Below are 18681 nucleotides of genomic sequence, written 5' to 3'. Positions count from 1 at the left end.
CAGGAAAGTTGATGTTTCGGGTAGGGAAACGTCAACTTTCCTGCTCCGCTGATGCTGCCTGGCCTTCTGTGTTCCTCCAGCTCCACACTGTTATACAGTACTGGACTGCTTTTCTTGTTAGATATAAAACTTTCATTACTACTGAGTGGCATAATACTGGTTTGGGGAGAAAGTAAAATTCCACAAATATTAACACACTTTGTTCTAATTGACTGAATTAACTTTAGCGCTCTGATCATGTTCAACTTTCCATGTATTTGTGACATAGACAAATAAAGTTCAAGTTTACTTACAGGACCATTTTCTTCCAGTTCTCCTTTACCTTCTTCAAGTGTGACATAATCCCCTGAAGTAGTACAGTGCAAAGACAGACGTCCTTTCTTAGATCGCTTGTTTGGATCCATGACTGGATCTTTGAAAACATTTACCTGAAAATGAAAGAGGTCAATTTACAGAATTAGGAGTACAATTTTTAACATGAATGAGAAAGCAGCTGTTATTATGAAAACACCCACACAAATGTCAAAAGATAAATTCATGATGTCAGGTCACACTAGGATTAGCAAGATTCCAGGTTCATAAATGCCACCCAAACAATCACCATTGAAAAGTACATTGAGTGTTGGCAGACTGTTATTCATCAATGTCTTCTCTCGCGCTGAAGAAAGGCAATGTACCGATGTCATTTTAATCATAATCTAGCAAGCATTAACTGTGGAACACAAGCAGTGAATCCATAAAGAATTAGATAGTTACTTCTGAGAGGAATATTAAAAAGGATGTGGAAAGTGGGGAGGACTTGGCTTATATTGGGAATCACGTGAGAAAAAACTGGCATAAATATGTGTATTGTTCCACAAGATGTATCTAGTTATACTATTGTTTGTCAACAGAATGGTGTAAAGTCTAAAGCTTCATACTGCAGGATTTGGGTATACGATCTGAGCTGAGAACTCAGATTATGTAGCCAGAATGAGCACTAAACATACTGGCCTACAGGTATTTCTGCTATGTGTTTTGTTAACGCAAATTGGCTGTAACGAGATTGATGAATATTGGATGCTGTTTGGATAACGCAAACTTTCTGCTGTACAGGTATAGCGATTTTCTATTGCTATTTCCCTATGATGTCATTTTCCATAGTGCGATGTTATGCAAGAACACAACTATCACATTATAGGAGGAATACCTGTACTTAACTTATTCAGGAAATCAGCTCAAACAAGTCTATACATCGATTAACTAAGGGCATGATTCAAATATTGGATATTGAGACGTAACATTCAATGTCAAACAAAGTAATTTCTCTACCCAAACCTAGAATTGTTTTTAAGTACGACTCAATATAGAATAACATACCCCAAGTCCATTGGTTACTACATAACTGCATTTGAAGGAACAGTTCAGGAGATCTCTGGTCATTTTCTGCAATAAAGCACCACCAGATCCAAAGGTAATGTTCTCAATGCTCCATTTATGTGTTTTCATTCCTTGTACGATCTGAAAAATAACATAATACTTTCTGAACTACAGACAGATAGCCCTATAAATACACCTATTGTTAAATGAACTAAGACATGCAGAATTTAATCAGTAACAATCCAGTACTGACTTCATAGATAGATTTAGTGAAGGACTGAGGAGTGGGTGGGGTGAAGAGAGGAGTTGTGTGCGCAATGGTAGTGTTCCTACTCTGGGCCAAGGGGCCAGATTGAAGTCCCACCTGCTCCATATTTATGTCATAACATATCTGAACAGGTTGATGAGAGATATCTGGATGCATCCAGTTTTTTTTTTTAAACCATCTAAGCTGAAGTCCTTTCCAATTTAATCAAACAATTTCAGATTTAAAGACAATTTTCACATTACTTTTAATCGCTTGAACCTGTGTCCCAGTGTCTCATTTCCATGGTTTAACTCTGGATTTACTATTATTTCAACACTATTTGCAATTCATATCTGAAAAAGCCATAATGCCAGCACTTTAATGTCTACCCATTACAACAACCAAAACTGGACACAGTATTCAAAGCATATCCAGACCAAAATCACTGCATAGTTTGATCTATGTTTCTTTTGATTTAAAATCTCTGCTTTAGATATGTAGAACCATTGGCCATGTCAGTTTTATTGTCCAGGAATTCATTTGATTTAAATTGTGAATAAAAGTGGACAGAACACAGAGAATGTGTGAAATTAAACAGAAACACCAACAATGGAGCAGCAGTAGGTCATTCAGCCTTTAGAGCCTACTCCACCATTCAATATGATCATGGCTGATCATCCAACTCAGTACCAGGCTCCCGCTTTTCTCCCCCTATACCTTTTGATCCCTTTAGTCTCAACAACTGTATCTAACCCCTTCCTGAAAACATTCAATGCTTTGGGGTCTCCAGCGGTTTCTGTGACAGAATTCCACATTGATAGATTAACATTTTATTGTATTTAGAATGAGTGTAAAAAATTCACCAAGTTCTACTCCCTCATCATTATTGCCAGCTTATATTGACTCCTAGCCTCAGGTTTAAAAAAATTGTGTTTAAAGTTCCTCAATGGTTTCACTCATCTACTATTATTATAACCACCTGCAGTGACCTGCAACAAATTCTGTTCTACTAACTCAGATGCCTTCCACTGACCCCACCTTTGGCAGCCATGCATTCAGTGATTATAGGTCCATGCTCCTAGAATGCTAGCCATAAATTCTCTCCAGTATCGTCTTTCTAAGTCCTCCATAAAACCACTCCTCTCACCTTCTGTTTGTGTGAAATAGATGCTGCTGCAGTTCACTTAACCACTCAAAGCTGTCTTTCAATTATGCAAACAGTTTAGGTCAAAACAGTTATTAAGGGGTCTTGAGAAAAAAAAAGAAAAAAGAAAATCTAGTGCTTGCAATTACTTTGCTAGATTATGCACTCTTACCTCTTGCAGAGTGTTTATATCCACACCATCTCCCTGAATAATTCTCAAGAAAGGAGGAAGCACCTTATAACCTTTAGAATTCTCAGTTGGTGGAAATTTCTTTCCCAGGATTTCAAGAACCTGTTAGTCGGAGAATAGACATTTTAATTAGACAACACAAATTCAAAGATCAATAACTTAATTTCAAGCAAAGTAACTCTTTCAGAACAATGAATCAGTTTTATAGCTAATAGTCATTTATTACTTCTCCCCAATCCAACTTGAACAATATGGAGTCAGAACAGACCAGTTAAATTTTTTTTGGAGGGGGAAGGAAGGAGAGAAAGTTTGCATCTGGAATAGAATCCAAAGAATAACAACATTCAAAAAGCTCTGTTGATATTGCCTGACACACCTCAATCCAGATCAGAGTTGGCAAGCTGGCTACTTTGAGTGCCAGCACCTGATAGCTTTCATCTCTACTGTCAGCACAAAAAAAAGAGACAACACCTGTTATGTCACTGTTCTTAGATCTCCTTTAGAATGCTCATGAAGGATACACATCCAGTGGCAGAGTTGATTTTGAAAACCACAAAAAAAAGACAAAATTGTTAGTGCAAAAAAGGAGACCATTTGGCTGATCATGTCTACACTGACTCTCCAAATAAGCATGAATTAGGGCCATTCTCTCGCACTTTCCCTGTAAAAGCTGCACAGTACTTCGGTTTATCATGGAAAAACCCTCTTGACTCACGTCCAGGCAGCACCTTTCAGATCTGAAACATTTGTTGCGAGAGAAAGTTTCTAACATCGCATTTAGTCTTTTGCGAATCACTTCTATTTTGTTGTTCCCTCTTGTTCTTGATCCTTATACAAGTGGGAACAGTTTCTCCCTATCTAGTTCTATCATAACCCTAGATGGTTTTGAGCAGCTCTATCAAATATATCCTCAGCCTTCTCAGCAAGAAGAGAGAGTCAGAACTGAAGTTTCTCCTTCCTGGAACCATTCTTGTAAGTCTCTTCTGCACTCTCTTCAATGCATTCACAGAAGTTTCAGAGGGATATGGGCCAAATGCAGGCAAGTGGGATCAGTTTAGTTTGTGAAACTTGGTCGTCATTGACGAGTTGGACCATAGGGTCCGTTTCTGTGTTGTATGACTAACTGAGCACAACACTCCATCTAAGGTTTTCTACTGTCTCATACAGGTTCAGCAAAACTTCCCAATTCTTGTATTCTCTGCCAAGTGTTGCGTATGCTTTGTTGACTGCTCTCCACTTGTCCTGCCATTTTTATGTACATATATATCCAGGTTGCTCTGCTCCTGCACCTCTTGTAGAATCCTACCCTTTATGTTGTACTGTCTCCATGTTCTGCCCACTGTAATATATCATATCACACTTCTCTGCAATTAACTTCCTGTTATTTACTTGTCCAGCCTATCAACTTTCCAAGTCCCTTTGACTTCTACTGTCCTTACAAAACCTGGAAATTTTGCAAACTATGTGCAAATTCTGAAACTGTCCCCTACACACCAAGATCTGGAGCATTTATTTATATCAGGTTGGGGAGGCGATGCCCTAGTGGTATTATCGTGAAACAATTAATTCAGAAACTCAGTTAATGTTCTGGCAAGTGGTGAAGTCAAGAAAACGTATCTGGAATTAAGCGCGTACTAATGACAATGAAACAAATCGATTGTCAGAAAACCCAATCTGATTCACTGATATGTTTCATGGAAGAAAATCTGCCATCCACACCAGGTCCAGCCTACAAGTTACGCCAAACCCACAACAATGTGGCTGACTCTCACCTGCCGTCTGAAATGGCCCAGCAAGCCACACAATTGTATGAATCATTACAAAATCTCGAAGAAACAAAACCAGACAGACCACTGGAATCGACCCTGCAAACATTCTTACTAACATCTGAGAGCTAGTGCCAGAAGTGGGAGAGCTGTCTCACAGACTTATCAAGCAACAGTCTGACATTGTCTGTAAGGTATGATTTCACGAGTATGACTATGTCCCAGATACGCCCTGATCATCTGGAGGACAGACCTAAAGCGGGTAGTAGCACAATGGTATACACAGTCAGGAATAAGTTGCCCTGGCTAGTTCTCAACATTGACTCCGGATCCCATGAAGTCTCATGCCAACAGGTTAAACATGGGCAAGAAACCTCCTGCGGTTTTCCACATATCATCCCTCCATCAGCTGATGAGTCAGTCCTCCTCCATGTTGAACAACACTGGAAGAAACACAGAGGGTGGCAAGGGCATAAAATATTCTCTGAGTGGGGGATTCAATGTCCACCACCAAGAGTGACTCAGCAGCAGCACTACTAATTGAGCTGGGTGGATCCCAAAAGGGCATTGCTGCCAGACTAGGTCTTGAGCAGACGATGTGGGAACAAGAGGGAAAAAATACTTGACTTCATCCTTATCAATCTGCTGGCTGCAGATAGTCCACGGCAGTATTGGTAACAATGACCACTGCACAGTCCTTATAGAGATTAAGTCCCACTTTCACATAAAGGATATCCTCTATCATATTGTACAGCACTATCACCACGCTAAGTGGGACAAGACTGCAAACAGATCTAGCAACTCAAGACTGGGCATCTACGGGGCGCTGTGGGCCATCAACAGAATGGTACTCCAGCACAACCTGCAACCACATGGCTTGACATATCCCACACAACCATTATCAGCTAGCCAGGGGATCAACCCTAGTTCAATTGCGAGTGTAGGAGGGCATGCCAGCAGCAACATTGCACATACCTAAAAATGAGTTGTCAATCGGTATCAAACAAGACTAATCTAATGGCAAACAACATAAGCAGCAAGTGATAGATGAAGTCAAGTGATCCAACAACTAACGGATCAGATCCAAGCTTTGCAGTCCTGCCGTATCCCATTGTGAATGGTGGTGGACAAATAAACAACTCACTGGAAGAGGAGGCGGCTCCGCAAATATCCCCATCCTCAATGATGGAGCAGCCCAACACAGCAGTGCAAAAGCTAAGGCTGAAGCATTCATGGAAATCAACCAGAAGTGCTGAGTGGATGATCCATCTCAGCCTCCTCCAACAGCTCCCATAATCCCAGTCTTCAGCCAATTTGACTCAGTCCTTGTAATATCAAAAAGTGGTTGGATGCATTGGATATTGCAGAGGCTACGGGCCCTGACAACATTCCAGCAATATTACTGATTGCGTTTCAGAGCTTGCCATTCCCAAGCCAGTCTGTTCCAGTACAGTTACAATACTGGCATCTACCTAACATGGAAAATTGTCCTGGTATGTCCTGTATATAGCAAGTCAAATCCAACCCAACCAATTACCAGCACATCAATCTACTCTTGATCATCAGTAAAGTGATGAAAGATGTCATTAGTGCTATCAAGCAGTACCGCTCATTAATCTACCATTTGGATTCTGCCACAGCCATTTCGTGCCTTACAGCCTTGGTTCAGACATGGACAAAAGAGCCAAATTCCAGAGACGAGGCAAGAGTGACAGCCCTTGACATCAAGGCTGCTTTCAACAAATTGCGGCATCAAGGAGCCCAAGCAAAACTGGAATCAGTGGGTATCTGAGGCAAATGGCAAGCTCTGAAACAAATAGTCAGGAGTATTGCCGGAATGTTGTCTGCTCATTGGAGTCATATCTGGCACATAAAAGATGATGGATGTGGCTGATTGAAGTCATCCATCTTAGCTCTAGGACATCTCTGCAGCAGTTCCTCAGGGTAGTGTCCTAGGCCCAACCATTGCCAACTACTTTATCAATGACCTTCCTTCCATCACAAGATCAGAAGTAGGATGTTCAGCACCATTCATGACTCCTCAGGTACTGAAGCAGTCCACGTTCAAATGCAACAAGACCTGGACAATTTCCAGGCTTGGGTTGTCAAGAGGAAAGTAACATTCACGCTGCACAAATGCCAGGCATGACCTTCACCAACAAGATGATCTAAACACAGCCTTTGACATTCAATTGCACACTAACAAAATGCAAGAGGGTCACCATTGACCAGAAACTCAATTGGAGTTGCCATATTTTTATTTTACAACAGTGACAAGAGCAGATCAGAGGCTAGGAATACCATGGCGAGTAATGCACCTCCTAACTCCCCAAAGCCTGTCCACCATCCACAAGGCACAAGTCAGGAGTGTGACGGAATACTCCCTACTTACCTGGATGGGTGCAGCTCCAACAACACTCAAAATGCTTGACACCATCCAGACAAAGCAACTTGCTTGATTGGCACCACTCAAGTTTCAGTGGTGCGTACTATACAGAAGGTGCACTGCAGAAATTCCCAAGATCCTAGGCATAGGCAATAAATTGCTGGCCAGCCAGTGACACTCTCATCCCACAAGAGAATAAAATAAAAAGGCTACCAAACCAGCTTCTGCAAAACTCCACCACAAACCTTCATCCAGGCGAAGATCCGTTAAGCATTGCTCTCAAGACCATCATTCGACCAATTTTGTATCTGTTGCGGTCCCTTTTATTCGAAGCTATAAAACTTCTCAAGTCAGACGTACGGCAGTGTCAAATGCTTTTCAGAAGTTAATGTTGACCACATCAATTGCATCATCCTTAGCAACCCACTCTATTCACAGAATTCCTCTTTCATCCCATTGAGTCTGCACCGATTCTCCAATGAGATTCCACACAGACAGCTACCCAAAGCTGGAAATGAACCTTGGTCCCTGGCGTTATGAGGCAGCAGTGCCACTGTACTGCCCCACCTACATGCTGAAGTTACCTCAAAAAGAACTCCAACACATTAGTTCAAAATGATTTACATATGAAAAACCAAGCAATCTCTTCTCAATTAACTCATTTGTCAAGTGACCATTAGTTTTATCCAAAATTACTATTTCTAGAAACTTTGCTGGTTTCCACATTAGCAATATTAAAATGATACGACTGTAATTACTGGGTTTGTCCTTTTTTTTGGGAACAAGGATGCAATGTTTGCAATTCTCCACTTCTCTGCCACCAGCCCCATGTCTAGGGAAGACAAGGATCATTGCAGAGATACTGGCAATTTCCAATCTCACTTCTTCAATAACTCTCACCACCAACAGCTCATCCAATAACTTTGAGGTCTTTTAGTACTTTGTTTTCTACTGTCACCATAGCTTTGGTAACACCTGTATTGTCGGTAAAGAAAGATAAGACATTCATTTAGACCAGAGAAGGTTCACTGGGATGCTCCCCAGTATAGAGGGACTGTCTTACGAGACAAGATTTAACAGGTTGGGAATTAAGAAGAACGATAGGTGATCTAGTTGAAACCATTTAGGATTCTTGAGGAGCTTGACAGGATAAATGATGAAAGGATGTTTCCTCTCATGGCAGATTCTAGGACCAGAGGCATATAGTCTCAGAATTAAAGGGCATCAATTTAAGATTGACATGGGAATGAATTTCTTCTGAGGTTAGAGCGTCTTTGGAATTCCTTGCCACAGACAGCTGTAGAGGCAGAGTCCTTGTATATATTTAAGACCGAGACAGATAGATTCTTGAACTGTAAAGGGAATCAAGGGTTACATGAAAAATGTAACAGGTGGATGTGAGGAATGTCAGATCAGCCAGGATCCTATTTAATGGTGGAGCAAGCTTGAAGGGTCAAACGGCCTACGCCTGTTCCTATTTCTCATGGTCTTACCTCAGCCGTGCCTTCTATATCCTTAAGTAAATCTGTTTTGGTCCCAACTTTTCCTTTGGCCATCCGTTTACTTTATCTGCCTAAAGAAAACTCTGGGACTCCCCTTTATTTTAGCTTCTTTTCTTCCATTTTTTAAAAAACATGTTTGCTTCTTCATACATTTGCTACGAGTTGGTGGTATGTAGATCATTTAAAGCAACATAACTGCATTCTTGTCTGCAAACTCTATCCAAAATAGATTCTGTCCTTGAATGCTGAGTCATCCTCTTTCTCCAGCACTGCAATGTTCTCCTTAACCATGACCACCACCCTCCTCCTCTTCTTCCTTTCTTATCTTCTTGGTAGTTTCACCATTTGGAGCATTTCCATTTAAGTCTCACATTGGACATACATTTATAAACACAATTTGTCTCCCTGGATTTTTGTAAATGTGTTCTTCTGAAGTGAAGCCCTGCAAATAATATGCCATTAAGTTTCATAGTGTAGGTAAGATCTATACAGGCAAGGAAGATAATTGTTAGACTATTAGCCTGATTATAGTGGGAAGTACTTAGTTTAAAATCTTTAGTGTTCAAAATCAGTTGCAACTGCATCTGACCATGCATTTGGAAGAATTGGGTCATCTGGGCCGCTGAAGACTTGATTAAATTCTTTTAAAGTAAACAAATATAAGCTATGAATTATAATTCGAAATTTAAAGTACAAATAATACTTTATTTCATCATTTCAATTTCAAATATATTAAACTAGCACTTGCATTTTATTTCAATGCACATCAATAACTCTCATTATCACAGAAAATAATAAATGGCGATCTGTGAAGAAGAAATAGTTTACCTGTAAAACTGTATCAAGTGGATTTCCTGAATCTGGTCGTATAATAAGTGGGGCTTCAGGACTTCGTAACTCTATCAAATGCCTCAAGTCCTCTCCCCAAATTTTTTCACAAGCATTATAAATGTCATAACTGTCACTGACTATTGATACTGGCACAGTGGAAAACTTCTTCATAATGTGTTCAAAGGCATCTTTCTCACAATCTTTTCCCCATGCTGTAATTGTACTGCTCAAAAAGAGAAGAAAGAGAAACCATTCAACAAGTAGTTCAAATAACAGGTCAAAACTAAAATTGCAAACTGCTATAATTTTACAAAAACCCTACTGGTTCAAAACTAATAGAATTAAGTCAACAAAACTCCTCAAAATAATAATGAGGAAAACAATTTTTTTTTTTTTTTTTTAAAAGCAATCTCAAATGATTCACTGCTTTTATCAACTTTACAAGAAAGATACATATATACCATAGGAAACTTTGTAAGATGAAATTTACATTGTTAAGAAAGACAATGAGTCAATAGTACAACCAAGTAATAAGAAGAGTGAAATCCCTAAAGATTAAATCAAAGGACCGGTAACAGTTACAGAATCCTGAAGAATTATATTTAAAACTTCAAACATTTCCAGACAGTCTATCCCACAAACAATTGGTAAATGTGCAAATACACAAAGATAATTTCCTGGATACTTTAATATTACAATATTACTCAGATTTGTAGTTTAAAATTATAAAATGGAGGATATAAATCAATTTTTGAATGCTAATATTCAATATCCTCAGAAACATGCATTTCAAAAAGTCAGAGTTAAGATCTTATCTTAATTCCCAATGAAGTAAAACAAACCTTTTCCGGTCAGAATGTAAATGAGAACCAAGAACAGGAGTCTTTTTCAGTCTTTAAACCACTCTTTAAAGTAAAAAAAACCCATCAAGCAAAACAAGGCTTACTTAAATGTGTGAGGGAATTTAAAAGATTCAATTGATGATGTAGGTGTCCGAGTGATCACAACATTTGACTTGTGCATCAAATTAAGTTGAGGTCGATGTATTAGCATTCTTACGTAGACATGCAATTTTGAAAGCACAGGCACTTTACAAGGAGTTCCTCATACCATTTGGGTGAAGATTTGCTGCCTTACAATTAGGAAGCTACATTTCAAAAATCTGAAGTTAAACTAGGAAAGCACCCACCTGTGTTCTGCTGCTGGTACTGAAAATCCTGGCACAGGGTCCTTTGTTCCATAATACTTCTTGATGACAGTGATTCCTGCAACGGTGTCTGTTCCTTTGAAGTTGACTAAATGGGAAGATGCCCCTATTCCTGCTGTCTAAAGGAGATCTTAAATTATGACACGCAAGTGATTAAATTGAGCTGTATGAAATTTAGTCAGTTTTGATATATTTACCTAGTTAAAAGATTACATTACTGCACCACAGTATAACCTTTTACACAAACCCGTACACTTAATTCAGTAAATTTAACCCCCTCCCCCCCCCCACCCCCAATCAAGTGCACATCTTGGTCATGCAGTCTTTCCAACAGTATGATAGGTGATCACAATTTCCCCACGGAAAAAATCTTTGATCACAACCATGCACCTTCTTAAGCCAATACACTGTACCTAATCTGGACTCTAAAGCAATGTGCAAACAATTCTGCGCCCAATTCACCAATCCACTGTCAGGGAGAAAAAGGAAGGAAAAGTGTTGTGAACTTAATACGTCTATTTGCTAATATGGCTTACATCTTAGCCAAGTCATTATATTTTTTCAACGAAACCTCTACTAGTAAAACACATGATTGTCACTGCACACAGTCCTTACCTCTTGTGAGGAAACCCCTCTGTAACCAAAGTCATGAAGCTTGTATTCCAGCCCGTTTAAATTACCAGCAGTCTCCAGCAGGTACTTGGCTAAAATTTTCTTCTGCTCTCGGGAATTCGTGGCCACAGAGATTGGATACCAAGTCTGAACAAGGCTAGTCTGGAAACCAAAATAGAAAAAAGGAAAAGCAATATGATTGCTACCCGCAAACGACTGCATTGTGCACACGTCAAAGGCACAGGTGGAGATTGCATAAAATTTGAGGAGACTGAGTCTGCAAATATTTACCTACATTCCATATAGACAAAAAGTACATATATACCTCAACCCAGTTGGTTAGCCAATAGCACTCTGGATCTGTATTTTCAACCGTAAAGAGAACATTTCCCCGAGGAATGACACTTCCTTCAGGAACAGCCTTTACTTCTATTGGAAGGTGACCATCATGTTTCTAGAGTGGAGAATCAAAGTTCAAAAATTGTAATAAAAAATGCTGACTTAAGAAACAGCACATTATATTTTTCATATGATTTGAAAAACTCAAATATGGTAAACTATCCAAATTTTCCTACAACCTATGTATACTTTACTGCAACAAAGCCACCAAACCATTTGCTGATCTAGGGAAGGCAAATAACCAAATCTTTACAATTAAATATTCTAAATTTCTCAACATTCAAAGGAGAGGGTAAAAAAAGATACTGTTGATCCAAAACCTCAGTCCTAGTTAGAAGAAACAACACAGTAATAGGCCCAGCAGCATAGTAAAAATTTAACTGGCCTATATCATTAAGGCATCTATATATTTTTAAGAGGGGTGAGGGTAGAAACAATGAGAAGCAGAATCATTTCATTAATTTTATTTCAGCATGTAACTTTATGCAAAATATCATAGTTTCTAAGACAAAAGAAAATTCACATCAAACACGTGCTCAACAAAGTAATGTCTTTTGAGAAAAAAAGTTTCCCTGTTGTTATAAATGCCAAGATTTACAAAACTGGCTTTTGGCTGGATCATACCATTGTTATTTTGGCCAGTGCCCCAAAAGAAGCTGGTCCAATCTTCATCAGATATGGCATTTCCAAGTTATCAGTATTACAATGTTGCTATTTAAAAAGCACATTGTAATCTTCTGCATCTCTTTGGAAGAGAATGTAAGGTAACCAAATTCAAGGGGGGAAAATGTTTTTAGAATGATTGCTGCCCAATTCACTTTATGGTATGTCTGCCTGTGGAATTCTGGATTGAAAAGCAAGACTGCAACAAAAAAAAAAAGTTTTTTTTTTAAAATATCAGACAAAAAAGGGTTTCATGCATTTTCACGTTTTAATTTTCTTTCAACTTCTCACAAGTGAATCTCGGGGCAGTTAGCTCTGTAGCATTTACTGATCAATACATGTCTTAAAATGATTAACCTCTTATCCATAGTCTGTGGCCAGCTGTTCCAGACTCTCCCAACCTACACTTTACAGCCCCTTTAAAATCTTGTGTGCTTCATTAATTTCCTCTCATTCTTCTAAACTCCAAAGAGCAGATGTCAGACTTACTCAGCCTCCCTTCATAGGGCAACCATATCATCTCAGAGCCCAATCTAAGGAATTGTTGTTGTGCCACCTTCAAACTGCTTCCCTATGAAGACTGAAACTCCAAATGTGGTCTTACCAAAACCTTGTACAATGGAATCAAACCTCTTTTTCTGGTCCTTTACTGCAAGGGATTGGCGTGCATGTCATTTGCTTACCCAATTGTGTTGTACCTGCATGTTCATGTTGTGTTCTTTGTACAAGTACACTTAAGTCTCTCAGCATCAAAATTTATAAGTATTACATCATTTAAAAGGTGCTTTTCTAACCGTATCAAATTGATTAACGTCACACTTCCCCACATTAGGCTCCAACAGCCACCTCTGTTAACCATTCACTTAATCTAACCCCATCGCTCCAGCATCAGGCTAACCACCTCAGTTTCCACGTCAACACAGGTGAGTAAGCTCAAAGTAATATGTTTACATCACTGATGTAGATTATAAGGAGCAAGATCCCAGCATTGAACCTCCGGCACCCCACTCTTAATCCTTTATTCATGCTAATCTATTGTAATACAACTCTATAAACTCCATCTTGCATGCTAGCCTTTTGTGTGGCACTTTGTCAAACACCTTTTGGATATTCAAGTATACTAATTTACCAGATTAACTTTATCTTACCCTGCTATAAATTCCCTCAAAGACATTTTAATAAATTGCAAAACAAAACCATATTAATTTTGCCTGATTATAGAATGATGTTCTAAGTGTAGTGTTGAGATTTTAAGATTTCAATAATTACCTGACAACTGACATCTGGCTTGTAGTCGAGTTTAACTACCTGTCATTTTTGCAAAGTTACCACGTTATCAAGCCCGAGGGATTGATCCGATTTTAGTTAGAGGCCCTTAAGTTCCTCTAATAACTTTTGACTGCTGTTATCACGTCTTTTTGTTATCTTAAGTTCCTAAGTCTTTTTAGCTGTTGGTAAACTTGTGTTTCTGGATTTCATTTTTTCTCTTCCATTATGAAGACAGAAAATATTTGTCCAAAGTGTTACAGACAAGGAGCAGGGAGACATTTAATTTAAATTTTTTCTCCTCTTCTATTCATTAGCGTAGGTGCTATTCCTGTTCTCTTATGGTTTCTTCCTTTTAAAAAAATAAGCCGTGGTGCATTTCCCTCAGTCTGTTAATGAAGTCCAATTTTTGAGTTAATCACAATAAAAATGGAAAGTTTATTCATGTACTCAAACCCTGGGGATGATTCTTGCAACATATACATACAAGCTTGTAAGGGATTCAGTTTCCAGGCAAGTTTACAAGAAAAAAAAAGTCTTGTGTGCCATGCTATCACCAATTAGTTTCTTAGCAGATTGATTCCATGTTAACAGCAGTTTGCTCCTTACCAGACTTGGGCAAGGCAGTTCAGAAGTTGCAGTAGGGTTAGGTTCCTAGTTGCATCGTTTTCAAGTTGACAAGGTTCTTCTGGTCAAGAACATTACTTGTCTAAAGGCAATCAATGGTGAGCCACTAGTAGCACCTCAAGTATGAGGAGTTGCAGTACCTTCCTTTTGTTCAGAACTAGGTGGGGGACGCACCTTATCTGCTAATCATTTTGTTTTTGTGGACTGGAAGGTCCACTCAATGGAAGGGTATGACATTCTAGGCTGATGCGTTCCATCCTGGTAACTGATGATTAGAATCCTTCCAGGAATTGTGGACAATTTGAACAATATGATTAGTGGCAGCCATGTTTTAGTCCAAAGTTAATTTTAAATTTAAATTTAAATTTAAATCAGTATGGATTTTAAAACAACTTGTGATCCTTCACATCTTTTGAAGATGGATTCCTTTGTCACACAGAAAACATGAATCCTCTAGCTTCTCCTGTAAAGGGCAAAAAGAGGTCCCCACTCATTCTCTCAATCACTCTTGAACGTCAACCACACAAGTATCAGATCCACACTTGGGTCAAGGCAATGGTGAGGATATTGTTCTTTCCTGCAACGAGTGCAATGTTTTCTTCAGGTTCAAAATGTTGTAGAAGCAAACTCAAGCAATCTGAATTGGCTGCTGTGCACTTTTCTCAGAATTTTTAAGAGGCTGACATTTGCAGAGCAGAATAGTTTTCAGTTTTTCTACCTCTTTGAATCCCTCCGTCCACATCAGCTGTGATTTTTTCATAATTAAGTAAATTATCAATCATCCAGGAACATCTGACTGCCTCACTTAGTCTAAATAATCGTTTGAGAGAGATTGCATCAGAGGCCATCCTGGTCACTACACTTATTTGCCAGTGGTAAGTGTGGAGGTGTTTTGATCTGCCCAGCTTACAGCCAATGCAATGGGGTGCTCCAGCTGCTCTGGCTGGACTCAACTATTTTGTGGCCCAGCTCGTGCTAGATTTCCTGTGTGACACGTGCCAGCTTGTTAGGATTCAGATGGTCAAGACTTATTTCCTGGAGAGGATTCTCCCTCATTCACATCTTGGATGGATTTCTTCACATTTTCTGAGCAGGGTGGTCACATGGTCCCACTGCCCTTTGGTCAGGGTGCTAAAATGGGCATTTATTTTGAAGATTCCAGATTCAAGTCTTGGGTTCAACTGGGGAAGCCGCGACATACTCCTTCCCAGTTGATTCCTCCTGGCTATCCTGAGATATTCACCCTCTGGAAGACATTTCACCAGTTGACCAAGAGTCGTACTTCACTTTATTTTACCTGCATCGGAACGTCACGTGGCAGTCACAAAAAACTGCTTCATAACTCCAGGGTTATGAAGCTTCCTTGCTCTGTTATCTTACAAAGGGATTGGTCTCCAACCCACCCCGTCCAGGGATATTATCACTCTTGGATAACTGTCCAGCTCCTGCTGCACTGCCCTGCAGCTCTTCAGCTAGCGTAGCATCATCAAGTCCAAGTTGGAATTTCCATGTTTTCCCTTTCCAATACCAGGAAAGTGACTGTTAGATAGCCAGATCTCCTGCTCATCTAGCACAGGTAGAGGTTGCTTTTTCTTTTAAGTCTGGGACAGCTATTTTTGTAACTAACTGTATCTATCGTTTGGGAACTTCCTTTGTCAGCTTCTAATTGAAGCCAGCTTTTCAATTTGAACCAGGCATCCACTTAGTCAGTAGGCTTACATGCTCCCTTCCTTTTCCCAGTCTGTCTGGGCACCTTTTCTGTGCTGCTATCTATTCCTGGGAAGAAAGCAGCATCTCTTTCTACTTCTGCTATTCTCATTCTGGCACTTCACTTCCCTCTGGCCCAACAACTAAGTATTGCATCTAATTTTGCATACCAAGGAGTTACCAGCAGCACTTGAACTGCTTTTTGGGTGGTTCTAAGTGCAGTCTTGCTTACAGAATAATGATTTTCCCAATTCAGCTACTGTGGGGGTAGACTGATCCCTATTTTATCTCATGTCTTTTGGGATACCTTGGATCACACTTGACAGGCTAGTTTCTACTGCTCTGCCATTTAGGTCTTTGTGGGAGGCCTTTTCTCACCAGTTGATTTATACTAAGCTGTTCTGGTCCCATTTAATTCAGCAATATCTGCCAATTTGATTTCTTGCTTGTATTCTTTTGCTTCTGAAGTCTGCAGGTTATGACATCTTTCTGGTTCCCCTCTGCTTTTGCAGTTTCCTTCAATAGCGGAGTACAGTGCCCAAGGCTTGTCAAGCCGTTTCCCAGAAACATAGCTAATTCCATCTGTCATACTTGTACTTTTAATTCTATGTCCCGCATCTTTTGTGGTAGAGCTTGCCCTTTTTTGAAATTCTAACCATATGTCCCTCTTTTCCAGCCTAATCAGTGGTTTGTTTGGCATGTGGAGGTGAAGTACCCCAATCACTTAGGTTCTCACTCTTATCTGTTCCAAAAATTGGCCAGTGTCTAAATGCTTGAGAAGCGTCTGGAGTAACTCAGTATTTTTTGCCTTTGTTCTCCTAGCTACAATTGTAACAATCCTATGTTCAGAAAGGCCAATGTTTCAGCAGTGAAGTTTTCCTTTCCTACACACATCTTTGCACATATTGAATTCTAATGTTGTGATTAAGAATTTCTTTTGTTTGCTTAAAAAATTTCAGACACTGACTTTCCTTCTTGGCTTCCAACTGGTTTACTTCAGTATCAGATTTAAACTCTTTTCTTAAACTTGGACTCTGGTCAGATTTGTATGTACTGTGGTCAAATTTGGCTTGTTTTAATGAATTAATCCTGAACTTGTGTTGCAGACAGGAGGCAGGAAGGTAAATCCAACCATTTTATTTGTCTCCTCTTCTGTCCGCAAGGGTATTGTTTCTCCCTCACCTTCTTTTCTTTTCCATTTTGAAACAGGCTGTGATGTATTGCCCTAAACCGTTGATGAAGATCAATTATTCAATGACTCGCAACAACACTGGCTCTGGCTTCATGCATACACACATACACAGACATCACACAAACAGCAGCAAAAAAGTCATGATTAAGAAAAATCCAAAACTTTTTTTTTGACAATCCAGAAAGTCAGTGTCCTGTGAATATTTCCTCCAATAAGATGTTCAAGGTCAGGTGGTTGAAGTGCAGTTCACTAAGGCCCAGAATTGTTTTTTTTTTAAAAATATTCTCTGCTGCTCATTTAGCTCCATTCCTTTTAACCAATTTACTCAATCAACTCTATCCATGGAATTGGTTTATGTTGGAGATTCTTGTTTGAGGCAGCAGCATGCTACTTTCAATGTGGAAGTCAACTGTCTTATTGGGAGATCACTGGGAAAATTAGTCATACGTGATTGCTGATCAACCCTGCTTCACTGTACAATACCAGGCCTAAAAAAGCTTTATCCCAAGTTGAAAAAATGCATCAGTCTAGGAAACGGTGTAAAAGCATTTAACAATCCTATCCTCTGAATTATCATTGCCAATGTTTTTGTCTCGTTTATAAGATTTAGCTCCCCACCCCTAACAATTACTGCATTACATTTGTCAAAACTTGGATTACTTTTGCTTCATGCTTTGTCCAATGGTATAACTGCTGCCCAGGGGCCCAAAAACTATTTACAATGTTTTCTGACCTTTTTACTAGTGTCCACAATACCTGTTAGATTTCCTGATCTTCTGAGCCAAGATCCTCTCTCAATTCTGATCTTGTACTGTCCTTTAATAAAGGGTCAACTCTCCTCTTTTTCTACTTTACCCATCTTTTCATAATGCTGTGTATCCCTGGTTACAATGTAGCCATGTCCATATATGGTGATTCAATCTAAACTATTTTAATTTATGCTGTTACTTCATCTGAATGTCCAAAGCATTCGAAGAGCTTTAAGTGTTTTAATTGTTTCTGTTTGGACTTTAGTCAGTGATACATTATTAAGCTCAGTATTTCCAATCAAATTAACTTGAACCATGGCCCATATACTGTACATAAATCAGCTTAGCTATCCACCAAGTCTGATGGTATTCACAGCACTCTACTGGGTGAAGTGCAGTGTCCAGGAATATTGTCAATTGTCAATATTCCTGGAGAGCAAAAATATCCCAGTTTTTTTCCTCCATGACCACCTATATCTTTAAACCCCCTTCCACTCTCTCTGCCTCTAACAAACAAAGAATTCATGGGATTTCTGTCACAAAGTTAGGGAGCATCCATTCAGGTCTCCAGCCTACCCTTTATCAAACAAACTTCCATCTGATGCCTTTTAGATTTAGTTAATACGTGGGATCTGCCTCTCAATCCATTCCAACAAATTACCAAATTTCCTTTTTGGCCCCTGCAGAAACTGACATAAATGATTTGACCTCCAAAACTACTAAGTTCAGCTCCCCTTCAGAAAATAAACGTTTCGATCCCTTCAGTACTTACAAACCACTGCACCATTTTCAAGCTCCATTTCTAACTGTCCTCAAAACACTGCTGCCCCCTTC

The 18681-nt window shown here is 39.4% G+C and overlaps 1 protein-coding gene across 1 annotated transcript in view; it reads right to left on the bottom strand.

The window, feature by feature from the left end:
* Nucleotides 1-18681, bottom strand: part of nampt1 (nicotinamide phosphoribosyltransferase 1) — a 32328-nt gene that overhangs the window by 5019 nt on the left and 8628 nt on the right. The window contains exons 4-10 of the mRNA XM_020516383.2: nt 11570-11698; nt 11248-11406; nt 10615-10751; nt 9423-9648; nt 2923-3042; nt 1360-1500; nt 294-428 (exon numbers count right to left, since the gene is read on the bottom strand). Coding sequence (XP_020371972.1) covers nt 294-428; nt 1360-1500; nt 2923-3042; nt 9423-9648; nt 10615-10751; nt 11248-11406; nt 11570-11698 — 1047 coding nt within the window. The remainder of the gene's footprint in view (nt 1-293; nt 429-1359; nt 1501-2922; nt 3043-9422; nt 9649-10614; nt 10752-11247; nt 11407-11569; nt 11699-18681) is intronic.

The sequence above is a fragment of the Rhincodon typus genome, chromosome 18, assembly GCF_021869965.1.
Source record: "Rhincodon typus isolate 14 chromosome 18, sRhiTyp1.1, whole genome shotgun sequence".
NCBI classification, from domain to species: Eukaryota; Metazoa; Chordata; class Chondrichthyes; order Orectolobiformes; family Rhincodontidae; genus Rhincodon; species Rhincodon typus.
Note: the sequence above shows the minus strand (reverse complement) of the source record. Positions and strands in the feature narration are given on the sequence as shown.